General features: G+C 49.6%; 1 protein-coding gene across 3 annotated transcripts in view; it reads left to right on the forward strand.

Moving 5' to 3' along the window:
- NOX5 (NADPH oxidase 5) overlaps positions 1–13,495 on the forward strand; it is a 45,650-nt gene that overhangs the window by 20,102 nt on the left and 12,053 nt on the right. The window contains exons 8-15 of one of the 3 annotated variants that reach the window (XM_024997605.2): positions 536–718; positions 2,328–2,460; positions 5,987–6,129; positions 8,557–8,751; positions 10,623–10,667; positions 11,082–11,206; positions 11,495–11,579; positions 12,369–12,468. In XM_024997605.2, the coding sequence (XP_024853373.1) occupies positions 536–718; positions 2,328–2,460; positions 5,987–6,129; positions 8,557–8,751; positions 10,623–10,667; positions 11,082–11,206; positions 11,495–11,579; positions 12,369–12,468 (1,009 nt within the window). The remainder of the gene's footprint in view (positions 1–535; positions 719–2,327; positions 2,461–5,986; positions 6,130–8,556; positions 8,752–10,622; positions 10,668–11,081; positions 11,207–11,494; positions 11,580–12,368; positions 12,469–13,495) is intronic. The other 2 variants (XM_024997607.2, NM_001101137.1) reach the window with 2 other exon arrangements.

A 13,495-nucleotide genomic window follows, 5' to 3' on the forward strand; every position in this document is an offset into this window, starting at 1 on the left:
ATATGTATACACACAATCAGCTACTCTGAGCCAGCAATGATCCATTGAAGTCATAATTGGCATCCTCACTTGACCCACGAGGAATCTGACTCACAGAAGTAACTTACCAGGCCAAGGCCACACAGCTAGTAGCAGAGCAGGTATTAAAACTTAGGGCTTTGCTCTTTCTTCTCTACTGCCAGAACATCATTGCTCTCTTTCCTTCCTTCCCCCCGAGAAAGGGTCAGTGGGTCGGGACACTGGTGCTGATGAGCCCATCAGAGGGGGCAGTCCACCCTGCCCAGAACACACCCAGGCAGATGTTCCAGGTGTTTGTCCCTGGCGCCCAGAATCTTCACTTACAGACTTTCTGAGCCAGGCCCTCAGAACAAAGAGGCAACAAAGCTTCCCACCCCCAGTCTCCTACCCAAGCCTGTTCCCAGGAGAGGGTGTGTATGGCCGAGGCTCTGGGCACAGTCCTGGCTCTGAGGGTGACCGTGAACCTTGGCTCTGTCCCACCCCATGCCGTGACCCCTTTACTCCCCCTCCCCCACAGGTGTTCTACTGGACCCACCTGTCCTACCTCCCCATGTGGCTCCTGCTCATCCTGCACGGGCCCAACTTCTGGAAGTGGCTGCTGGTCCCTGGCACGTTGTTCTTCCTGGAGAAAACCATCAGCCTGGCAGCATCCCGCATGGCGGCCCTGCACATCGTGGAAGTCAATCTCCTCCCTTCCAAGGTGCAAAGGGGGCCCAAGGAGCCAAGAGGTGTCCCAGGTGGTGGGGTGCAGCAGCTGGGTGCTCTGTTAGACCTCCACCCCCAGGAATAGGGAGCACAGTGGAGGAGACAAGCAAGTGCAAGACTTGGTCCTGCCCTGCAAGAGTGACACTTCTGGAAGGGGAATGTTGGGTAGGCAGGGCACTACTAAAGGCCAGGTGTGCATAGAATGCCTTCAGTAAGTATAGATTACATGTCTGCAAGGGGCAGGCCCTGCGCTTGGTGACAGAGGTGCAGAGAAAGCGGAGGCAGTCTTCTACTCTCCATAGACACACAGGATAGTAGGAGAGTCAGCCCTTTCATCAGTGCAGGGCTGTGTTGGCAAGAGAAGAAAATCTCAGGGGGCGTTAAACTCTTTGAGAGATCAGAGAAGCTTCAGAATGCGAGGGGAGCCGTCATATCGGGGTTTTGAGAGATGAATAGAAATTTGTTGGATAGACAAGACCGGGAAGGGTATTGCTGGGAGAAGGAACAGCATGGCAAAGGCAGAGAGTAATGCAAGGGCATACTGTACTGAAGGGACTACAAGTAATTTGGAGCCAAGGTGCAGGGAGAAGCTGGAGGGGTGGGCAGGGCCTAATGGTGAGTGGCCTTGCTCTGCAGACCGCAGGAACCCCTGAGCAGGGTGGGGAAAGGATGGTGGTATTGAGCTGGTGTATACTCCAGCTGGATTTCTTCAGTTGGTCTGTGGAAGATGGCTTAGAGAGGACCACTGGGGAGGCTGTTGCACATATGCAGATGAGAGCTCACGAGAGCCTTGACCCTGACCAGGGTGGGGAGGGGGCATATCACAGAAAGACTCGAGAGGTAGCTGGCTGCATTTGGGGTGGGGGTGTCAGGGGAGGAGTCTAGGCTGTCTTGCAGGTGTCTGAGTAATTGGGGCCATTTTTGGAGAAAGGGCAGGCAGTTCTGGAGGGCTTGACTCTGGACAACTTGAAAGTGAGGACACGGAAGCTGGATAAGAAACTGAGGTTTGTGTCTAGGCCCTGGCATCAGACAGAGTGGTTAGATTCAGATCCCATGGTTTCTTAGCTGGTGCTCTTGAGCAAGTCATTTAACCTCTCTAACTCAGCCTCTCCTCCGTAGAGTGGAGAAAGATGGACATTCGTCTCAGGGAGTTGTCATAAGGACTAGAGGCAGCACTTAAAGAGCTCCACACAGCTCTGGCACCTGTAAGTGCTCAGTAAACCGAAGTTACTCTCCAGGAGACTGTTGTATCCTGGAGGAAATGCCTGCTCCTGGTTGGAATGCCAGCCAAATGCCACAGCAGTTCCAGAAAAGGGGCTGGAGCAGTCAGGGGGCTTCACAGAGGAGGAGGGCCACTCGGAAGCAGTATTTACACCAGAAGAAGTGGGATCACACCATGAGCCCCGCTTCAGACACAGCCTGCCTCCCCTTCTCCTATTGCCACCTACCACCCATGTGCTGTATGTAGGGTGAGCCGCCGCTCAGGGACACAAAAGGTCAGGCTGGCCTGGGTGATGGTGGAAGAAGATGGCCCAGACTATGGTCCTGGGGCCCCTGGCAGCTCTGGGTCTGCACGGATGACCCTGGTCTCTTTCTCTCCCCAGGTCACTCATCTCCTCATCAAGAGGCCCCCTCTTTTCCACTACAGACCTGGTGACTACTTGTATCTGAACATCCCCAGCATTGCACGCTACGAGTGGCACCCCTTCACCATCAGCAGTGCTCCTGAGCAGAAAGGTAGGTCTGCACCAACTCCACCAGTCCCTCAGGGGGTATTACTGCATCCTTGCCATGTGCCAAGCAAGGCTGTGAACCAGGAACACAGAGGCAAACAAGACCCGAGACACAAATTGGCCTCCCGGATCTCCCTCTGGTACACGGGGGCAGATGTGCAGATGCTGACTAAATGGGGTGATCGGGGCTATACTGGCTTCTGTGAGGGTCACCAGGGAGGGCCTGATCTGGTGGGGGAAGTGGGCAGGGTGGCACTTCAGCTGAACCTTGAAGGGTTTGCAGGAGTTTACTAGGTAAGGAAGGGCATCGGGGTGGAGGCAGAAGGGGAAGCATGAAACCTGCAAACATGGAAGGGTCTGATGTAGTTTGGGTTGAGGGTCAGGTGGAGTAGGGAGGAAGGAAGCAGAGGTGAGGGGAAGGAAGACAAGGTCAGAGAAAGGACCACAGTGGCTGGCAAAATTGATAAGAGCTAGTGTGGGGTCTGGAAGGTCTTCGAATGCAGAGTGAAAAGTGGAATGGTACAGGCAGTTGGGAGCCTGCAAGGGTCTTAAGCAAAGGAGTAGTGGCTCAGATGAAGGGGCACCAGGGCATTTCCAGAGGGCTGTGACAGGCAGCGAGGCTTCCCCACTCCATGTGGTCCTGAGACCTGGGGAGCCCCAAGGCAACAGAATCCGTCCCATCCTTCTCCCCCATCCCTGACCACTTCCATCCTCTGGGTGCCCAGCACCGACAGAACTACTCAGCCGACCCTCTTCACCCAGCTGTCCTCTGCCCCCTGCCCATGCATGTGTCTGCGTGCCTGCCTTCTGGTCCTGGGCTGTTGCTGGGGCCCCAACCTGGACCTCTGACCTCCAGGCCAGGCCAGGGATTGGCCTTCCCATCTCAAGTGCTGCTTTTTTTTTTTAATATTTATTTCTATTTGTCTGTTTGGTTGTACGGGGTCATAGTTGTGGGATGGGAAGTCTTAGTTGTGGCACATGCGATCTAGCTCCCTGACCAGGGACTGAACCCGGGCCCCTGCATTGGGAGCACGGAATGCACTGGACCACCGGGGAAGTCCCTCAAGAAGTGCTTCTGACGGAGGAGGTCTTCTATGGCCTATTGAAGCCAGACCCTTGCTTGGCTTCATGAGAGGTAAAGGTTTCTGGTTGCTGGGGTTCTCTGACCCTCCTCCATGAAAAGCTGTAGCTCCATTCAGGATGCCTCCCACCCCAGCCCAGGCCCCACCCCTGGCCCGGTTCCCACAGCTCAGGGCACAGACCCAAGGCCAGGGTTCCCCACAAGAAGCTGTACAACACCTGCCCTGGAATCACATGAGTGGTGGCCTGGATGTATAATGGGTTGGGGGTGAGAGTTAGAGGGGGTGGATTATTTTCTTCCTATTGTTATTTCCTTTTTTTTTTTTTGCTGTTTCATAAAGAACAGATATGCTCCCAGAAAATTCAGACAGTATAGAAATATGTGCCAAAGAAAATTAAAATCCCTCAAATAATTCTACCCAAGGAAAACTATTGTCAATCATTTGGTGAATAGCTTTCCAGATCTTGATGTATCTCCATGAATAATCAGATATAGAGATAATTCTACATATAAGGGATTATGGTTTTACATATAAGGGATTAAACTGTTTTGCTGTCCACTTTTTCTCCATGAATAATATGTCAGGAAGATCTTTGCATGTCAGTTCTTTTAAAAGAAGAACTTTTCCTTTTCATGGCTGCATGCTATTCCAGTGTATTAATAGTAATAGGATTATAATATAGATGTGTAATTTATTTGACCAGTTTTTTAAAGTATTTATTTATTTATGTGGCTGCTCTGGGTCTTAGCTGTGGCATGTGGGATCTAGTTCCCTGACCAGGGGTCAAATCTTGGCCCCCTGCGTTGGGAGTCTTAGCCACTGGACCTCTCTTGGGAAGTCCCTATTTGACCAATTCTTGAAGGGTTTCTTTAGGGTCTCTGCTTGGAATCTCTTAGTCCTGAGTCCCCTGCAGTAAATGAGTCCGCATGGGGGCTGGTAAATCCTCTGATTTTGTAGAGCTGGTTTCCAAGATCAGGAGTGGGACTTAAGCTGGCAACTCTGTCTGACTGAATTCAACTGACATTTAAGAGGCCTCCCCCATATGAGTCACTGTGTGAGGCAGTTCGGGGTGCATCTGTGCAGACAGGGCACAGCACAGCCCTTCTGCTGCTTTGCACCTTGAAGAGGGAGGAAGCGCCAGGGAGGCTCCTGGGAGCAGTGGTCCCAGGACCTGACTTTTTCAGTCCCCTCCTCACAAAGCTGTGAGAGCGTGAAAGTGAAAGCCCCTCAGTCATGTCTGATTCTCTGAGACCCCATGGACTATACAGTCCATGAAATTCTCCAGGCCAGAATACTGGAGTGGGTAGCCTTTCCCTTCTCCAGGAGATCTTCCCAATCCAGGGATAGAACCCAGGTCTCCAGCATTGCAGGCGGATTCTTTACCAGCTGAGCCACAAGGGAAGCCCTATGAGAGCATGCCTCACCTCATTCAGGAATGCAGATGGGCAAAAAAAAAAAAATGGGACACCTTTGTTTTTACCAACCTCTGACTGAGCTTTAGCATTTTCTTCTAAATGCAGGTTACAAATCACAGTAGCATTACCAACCCCTGTGACTTTTTTGAAATGAAAACCATGGATTCTTCATATCGTGTTATGGTTGTTGTCCATACTTTGACATGTCATTCATGCTCATTGCTAATTCACGTCTCCAGTGACCACGCAATTCCTGCTGCATCTCGTTATTTCATGTGTTAACAAAAAAGCACATGTATTTTAAAATCAAAATTTTTAAAAAATTTATTTTGGTAACTGTCTCATTATAAATGGTTTCATTCATAATTTCTACATATATTATTCAAAGTATTTAAAAACCTTATTCCAAGAAGGAGTTTATCCTTGCCTTCACAGGACTGCCAAAAGAGTTCATGATTTAAAATAAAAGAAAAAGGATGAGAACTCCAGACCAGGAAGTCTCTTAAGGGGCCTCCTTGCTCTAATGTGTGTTCTTTCTGGTACCCCTCAACACCCTTCTACCAGTCATCCACTTAATAGGGAACCTAAGCAAACACCCCCTGTATCCCAGACACTGAGGGCAGTGAAAGCTATTGGCCCCACTATTGACTGAGCACCTAATGTGTGCAGAACCATTGACAGGCATCTCATAGAATGTGGGAGAGAGATGGTCCCCAACCTTGGTGAGACCCTGGCTTGATGGAGGAGGCAAGGCCCCCACTTCTGGAGCCCCCAGTGTGCTCAGGGCCACTCTGACCCCTGCCTTGGCAGAGGAAACTGAACCCTTAGGTTGACTTAACTGAGAAAGACTGCAAGGTCTGCACCAGAGAGGCCAGCTCTCCCAGTCTCATGGCTGTGGCTGCTAGTTTGGACCTTAGGAAGGGCGTTCAGAGGAGAGCGTAAGGGGTTGATGCCCAGTCCCTCCAGTGAGACAGGCCTGTCCCTGCTGGAGACCAGCACTGACCCCTTTCCTCCTGCCCTGTCTCTTGCTCAGACACCATCTGGCTACACATCCGGTCCCAGGGCCAGTGGACCAACAGGTTGTTTGAGTCATTCAAGAAACCAGAGCCAGTGTTCTGTGGTTCCAAGAGGCTCTCGAGGAGGTTGGAGATGAAGAGGAGTCAGAGGAAGCCCCAGGTAAGTGACTGAAGGGGAGAAAGGGTCTACCATGTGACAAACCCATGGGGACCAGTTGCCTTCTTAGCTGGCAACTCCTGAGCAGTTGTGAACACTGGCTGGGACTGCACAGAAGGTAGGTCAATTCAGAATGTGTGGTCCAAGAGCCTCCTTGAAGCCGGACCACACCTGATCCTTCCTGGTCCAGTGTGCTCCATTAGAAGGCAGGGGACAAGGCAAAGAGGGGGAAATTGAGATGAGAAAAATCCATCTCTACTTCTCTGCTCTAATACTTTCTAACTGTATGGACTTGGGCACACCTTTTAGCCTTACTAGCCTCAAGTTGTTCACCTATGAAATAGAGGTGGTTCCTGTCATTCGCTCTCCTTTCTAACATGATTGTTTTAAGGACCCGTGGAATGTATGCATGTAAAGTATTGCATGAACTGGGCAGCATGGTCCAGGTGGACCATTCATTATCCCCATCAGCACTACCACCACCACCATCATCATCACCACCATGAGTTTAACTATGTTTTGAGCCCTGATGAAACCCATACAATTGACAAGCTGCCATTGAATACAGGCTCTGGGAGGTTTGGGAGGAATGCAGAGATCAGAGCAGCACTTGAAGAAGCAGGAATCGATGTAGAAGGCTGAGGGTGCCTAAACGCTAGTAGGCTGTGCCACCAGGCCTGGAATCAGGTTAATATGTGGAAACCCTGCTGAAGGTCAAAGGGAGAGATTCCCCCAGGCCTGACCCAGCCCTGCCTTGCCCTTGTGGAATATAAAGTCCAGAGAAGAAAACCACGTGGAATCCTGCCTGGCTAGACCAGAGGGCCCTTCTAGAACAGTGCCAAGAGCAGAACTTTGGGAAATGGAGAAGTAGGTAGAAACAGACAGGGTGTTCTTTCCTGTTAATCAGGGGAAATCTCCTGAAGGAGGAAGCTGATTTTCAAAATCAGGTGAGTCCTGAAACACTGAGAATTGGTGGGTAGATATACTAAAAGCTGTGTTTCCTTGGGGTCTTAGGTACCACTGCCAAAGAGTAAATTGGCACAGACTCTCTGGTGGACAGTCTGGCTGTATGTGTCTGCATTTTAAATATCTATCCACAGTGGCTTAAAAGTGAAAGTGTTGGTCGCTCAATCGGGTCTGACTCTTTGTGACCCCATGGACTGTAGCCCACCAGGCTCCTCTGTCCTTGGAATTCTCCAGGCAAGAATACTAGAGTGGGTAGACATTCACTTCACCAGGGGATCTTCCCCACCCGGGGATGGAACCTGGGTCTCCCACATTGCAGGCAGATTCTTCACCATCTGAGCTACCAGGGAAGCCTTCCTACCCAATGGCTTAGCAATACCATTTTTAGGAGTTTAATCCTAAAAAGCTATTTGGCCATGTATGCAAGCTCCTTAACCACTTCATTCCTTCAATTCACTTAGCAAATATTTAGGGCTTTCCTGGTAGCTCAACTGGTGAAGAATCCACCTACAATGCAGGAGACCTCAGTTTGATCCCTGGATTGGGATGTTCTCCTGGAGAAGGGAAAGGCTACCCACTCCAGTATTCTGGCCTGGAGAATTCCGTGGACTCCATGGGGTTGCAAAGAGTCACACACGACTAAGCAACTTTCACTTTCACTTATTGAGCACAGGGTCTACTGTTTTCCAAGTACTATTCTAAATGCTGGAGATTCATCAATAAGCAAAATACCCATTGTCACTGCTTCCAGTACGGAGTGGATGGTGGACAGTACATACACAATAGACACATAATGTGTCACGTGGTGATAAGGGCCGTGAAGAAAATAAGTCAGAGTAAAGGGAAGGAGCTGTTTTATACACCATGGTTGTTAGCAGTGATGAGAAAATGAGTATAATCAAAATGCCCAACAATAGGGAAGCAGTTTAAAAAATTACCAATCACCCTTCTAATGGAAGAGTAAGCTGCCTAAAAAAGATTATGTAAATGTATATGCTTTAGCACATAAAGCTAGCCAAGATGTAGTAAGTGGAAAAGCCGAGTTACAAAGCAGTATGTTCTGTTTATGTGAAAGTGTGTGTGTAAGTCTGGAAGGACAGAGAAAATGGTTAGAGAAGTTGTTTTCTGATTCAGGGTGCTTTGTTACTTTATCCTTTAAAATTCTGTAGTTTCTGAATTTAAAAAAAATTGTATTGATTTATGATTTAAATAGACTTCCTTGTAGCTCAAATGGTAAAGAATCTGCCTGCCATGCAGGAGACCAGGGTTTGATTCCTGAGTTGGGAAGTTCCTCTGGAGAAGGGAATGGCAATCCACTCCAGTATTCTTGCCTGGAGAAATCCATGGACAGAGAAGCCCGGTGGGCTACAGTCCGTGGGGTCGCAAAGAGTCGGACACGACTGAGTGACTAACACACACGTGATTTAAATAATAAAGCAATATTCGTTTTTTGAAACCAAGCAGGGCTTGCAGCCCCAGCCCATCGATTTCGGAGCCTCAGCACAGGGTGCAGTAGCCTCCAACAAGGAGGGGATTGTGGAGCTGATATCCTACAGGCCGGAGGGAGCTCCGTGGCAGGGACACGAAGGCCTGGTGAACACGGGGACAAAGGATCGGACTCGGGCACAGAGGGAAGCTGCAGCCGAGGACCCGGCCCTGGTAAGGCTGAAGAAGCTGGGGCTGGAGGTTGCAGAGCCAAAGATTTTTCTCCCAGGAATGGTGGGTGGGTCCTTGGAACTTGGAATAGAGGGCTGCAGTCAGGAAGGGCCCCACGCCACGTGGCGTTTCTGCAGCCTCTCACCTGTATGGCGGGTACCTGTGTCACTTTTACCATACTTACTTCCCATAGGCAGTATTTCCCGCTGAATATTTCTCCTTACATCCCAACATTACTTTCAGCTTAACTGTATTTTAAAAGGACTCTTTAGATTAGCATGTTTAATGGCAAATAAGTATCATGTGCCATAAAAAAGATAAGTCTAAAAGCAAAAACAATGGTATTAAATTCTTGCCAGATGTTTCTGCCTGTTAAATGAGGCTTTGAGCCTGAAGCTGCTCTCTTCGGCTTGTTCCTTCTCTGTCTCTGTCATGCTCTCCATTTCTTTCTTTCTCACTTTGTTTAAAGGAAAAAAAAAGAAGAGGGAATAGTAAGTGTTAGAAGTTAAGGGGATATAATAACCATGATGTAAGGCTTTCTCCTTGCAATAAGAAGGATTTTTTTTAAACTGTTAGAGGAGTAGCCCTCTCACAGTGCGCCTCCTAAAATAACCATCACAAGTAGCTCAAGGCCAGCACTGTGGAGGACACAAAATTCAGTTGCCCCCGGACAGAGGAGCGACGTGGTGTGACGTGGTGAGCGCAGGACGGGCAGACAGACCCAGGCTCCAGCCCAGCTCTGTGGGGACTTGAGCGAGTCATTGTCACACTCCCAGATTCAGCTTCTCTTCTGTGAAAGGAGGGATTTGCCTGGATGGTTGTGAAGGTCACTCCTAACCAGAGAGAAGCTATCACAGGCCTCTGAAGCCCTTTTGCGGGTCTGTTTCCTTCATCTGCAGGAAGGAAGCACATGAACCTCAAGGACTCTGGTCTGCCTGTGCTCAGGGCTGGAGGAGTCAGGCAGAGTAGACAGAGGAGGCTGCTTCCTGCCCTCAGGTGGCTCCCCATCAGTGAGCCCAGAGCAGGGTCCCCGGGGCAGGGGTGAGCTGTGAGCCAGGCCAGCACCTGGTTTTTCTGCCCAGAGCCGCTGGGCAAAGGCTCTAGGAAGGTGGCCCCTCTAAGCAAGGTGCACACTGAGGGATGCGCAGGAATGTGCCAGCTAGAAGAAAGGACAGTGTGGTGTGCGCTAGGCACAGGGAAAGCATGTTCAAGGCCAGGGTTGTGTCGAGAAACATGAAAGCAAGCGGTTGTAGCTGAGCCCACGAGGCAGGCTGGGCTGAGTGTTCTCCTGTCACACCTGAAGCTGACCTGTATTGGACCACAAGAGCGATTGTTAAATTATCAGGAATTTTGAGAGCCTGTTTTTTTTTTTTTATTGCTGTTATTATTTATTTTTTATTGTTGGGTCTTCATCGCTTTGCTTGGGCTTTCTCTACCTGCGCCGCCAGGACTTCTCGTTGCAGTGGCATCTGTTGTTTGTGGAGCACGGGCTCTAGGCTTACGGGCTCAGTAGTTCCAGCATGCCAGCTCAGTAATTGGGGCTCAAGGGCTCTAGAGCATGAGGTGGGTGAGGGGGAGCCAGTTATTAGAACCAGTCATTGGTGGGAGCCATGATGGCAGTGTTTACCTCAGAAATCTCGACACTAACAATCGGGACTTTGTTTCTGGTGGTTCTTTCTTCTTCTGAGGAGTCAGTTTACCAGCACATCACTGATGTTTTCCCTCAAAAGTGCCCCATGCTCCTTGGAATGGTTTGGGTAGAAAAGGCAATCCCCTTTTTGTAAGGTTGCTCAGACTGCAAGACTGTAAACCTCTGAGAAATGACTGGCCCACCCACTCCCAAAGACCCACTTTCTCTGCTCTGTGCTCTGCAGGTCTCCGAGATGTCCTCTGAGAACCACCAGTTCTGTAACATCAAGGTGAGAGGTTCAAGGGGTGGCTGTGACCAAAACCGCTGCCCCAAGCGGAGGAAGCAAGGCCTCTGCCCACGGGGAGGGCTTGCTGGGGCGCTCAGTTCCTAGGCTCTTCAGTCCCCATAGCCTGACTCCCAGGTCCCCAGATAATGGGAATCAGACCCCTGCCCACGCTCACAGGGCACACGGCTGTGCTGGTTGGACCCTGCTCTCACCAGATCTGCATGTGGGAGTTCTAGGGTGCTCCCAGACTCAAGCTCAGAGCGCAGTGTGTGAACAGTGCTCTGAGCAGGAGCCACTTACTCCCGGGTTCCAGCCCAGGAGACAACTGCCTACATATACAGGGGGTCTGACGTGTTGGGGTCCACTTCTCACCCACCCACCCATCTCTCTCTTTCCTCTAACCCCTCCTGTATGCAGTGCTACATCGATGGCCCTTATGGGACCCCCACTCGCAGGATCTTTGCCTCCGAGCATGCTGTGCTCATTGGTGCAGGCATTGGCATCACGCCCTTTGCCTCCATCCTGCAGAGCATCTTATACAGGTGGGTGGGCAGGCTGTGGTCCTACCTGTATCCTGGGGCAGAATCCTGAGAGATGCCCACTCCTCCCTGCTCCCTTCTTTCACCTGTCTCCATCTCCCCTTTCACCTCTTTCCTCTTCTGTTTCTCCTCCTGCTCTTTTCTGGGGTCTCATCCCTCCCCCTCCTCATGGGCTCATCCCTCCCCCTGCCGCCCCACCCTTCCTCCCTGTCCCCTGCACTGTTCTCTGGGGTCCTGAGAAATCTCATACTCACCCCAAACTCAAAATCCCCTCCTCTTACCTGCCTTCAGACACCAGAAGAGAAAGCACATTTGCCCCAATTGCCAGCACTCCTGGATGGAGAGTGGTCAGGATGAGGACATGAAACTCCACAAGGTGAGTGAGCACTGCCTCCCACAGGCAGGACTCCAGAGCCTCTCCCAGACACCAGAGCCAGTTCCTCCCCCCAGCTTGTCTCTCCCTCTGGAGAGACATTCTGGGCCCTGAAGGCAGGCACCTCATTAAAGAACACAGAGCCTGAAAGTCAGGCAGCCGGGATGCAGTCACAGCCATGATGCTCACTAGCCGTGACCTGATGGTGGTTTTAAAAATGAAAATGTTGCACAGATCGCCAGTCCAGGTTTGATGCATGAGACAGGATGCTCAGGGCTGGTGCACTGGGATGACCCAGAGTGATGGGATGGGGAGGGAGGTGGGAGGAGGGTTCAGGATGAGAAACACATGTAAACCCATGGCTGATTCATAAAACCCACTACAATATTGTAAAGTTATTAGCCTCCAAGTAAAATAAATAATTAAAAAAAAAAAGAAAATTCATTATTCTGTGTAAGCCACTTAAAAGAGTTTCTTTAAAAAAAAAAAAAATGTTCTTCTGGCTTAATAAGCTTAAGAGCTCAGAACACTGCTTGCTGTGAGCAATAGACCATTAGAGAAAATCCTGACCTGGCAGTCTAGAACCCAAGTTCTGGTCCCGTGCTGCTCTGTAGCCTCATTCTTTACCTCTGGGAGCCTCAGTTTGCACCCCCATCCCACTCCCCTCCCACTACCCCAGTTAAACGGGAGTGATAGTGTGCGCTGTGCTAACAGCAGGGTGGTCACATGAGGAGCACAGATAAGACTGAATGAGATAAACCCCCCACCCCCGATCTGGGCCCTTCTCCCTAGGTGGACTTCATCTGGATTAACCGAGACCAGCAGTCTTTCGAGTGGTTTGTGAGCCTGCTGACCAAACTGGAGATGGACCAGGCCGAGGAGACGCAGGAGGGTAGGAGAGGGGCGGGGCTGGAGGATAATGGGGGGGAGGGGGAGGGTCTCTGAAAGAAAGTGTTCATTCTCTTTCTATCAGAAATGTAGGGGAGAGGGAGCTGCTTTTTTCCCACGATGAAACATAATAATTTGTGAAACTTAAGAGAAGTGGAAAAAAACCCATTCATAATCCCATCTAGCTACCCAGGCATTTTGAAAGATTTCCTTCTGATATTTTTTTCTTATTCACATTTTATAAAAATGTATAGGCTGTTTCCCTGGTAGCTCAACTGATAAAGAATCCGCCTGCAATGCAGGAGACCTGGGTTCATTCCACAGGTTGGGAAGATCCCCTGGAGAAGGGAAAGGCTACCTACTCCAGTATTCTGGCCTGGAGAATTCCATGGGCTGTATGGTCCATAGGGTTGCAAAGAGTCGGACACAACTGAGCGACTTTCACTTTCCACCCATTTCTTTTTTTTTTTAAATGACATTTCTTTTTGTTCAAAATGAGCTCTTATTAAAAAGTTAGATTCTCAGGCCTCATTCCAGACCTTCCAAATCAGATTCTCTGGAAGTAGGGCTAGAGAAGTTACATTTTAACACGCTTCTCAGATGATTCCTATTCACATTTCTTTAAGAAATGTTTTGAGGGATAATTTATGTACAGTAAGATTCATCAATTCACGTGTCCAATAAATATAATGGCACTTTGACAAATGTGTCCAGTTGTATAACCTTAGAAGCATGGTGGTCACATGAGGGGGCCTAGGGAGCACCATCAAAACATGGACCATTTCTTTTACCCCCCAAAACTCCCTTGTCTCACTTTGCATCAACACCCTTTCTCCACTTAACAGCCCTTGGCAACCAGTGATCTGCTTTCAGTCACTATAGTTCTGCCTTTTCTAGAATTTCATAACAATGGAATCATATAATATATATGTATTCTTTTTTAACTTTTTTCACTTAACATAAAACCTTTGAGATTTATCCATGCTGTTGCATCTTTCAGTAAGTAGTTAATACCTTTTTTGTTGCTAAGA

Source organism: Bos taurus, chromosome 10, assembly GCF_002263795.3.
Source record: "Bos taurus isolate L1 Dominette 01449 registration number 42190680 breed Hereford chromosome 10, ARS-UCD2.0, whole genome shotgun sequence".
Lineage (NCBI taxonomy): Eukaryota > Metazoa > Chordata > Mammalia > Artiodactyla > Bovidae > Bos > Bos taurus.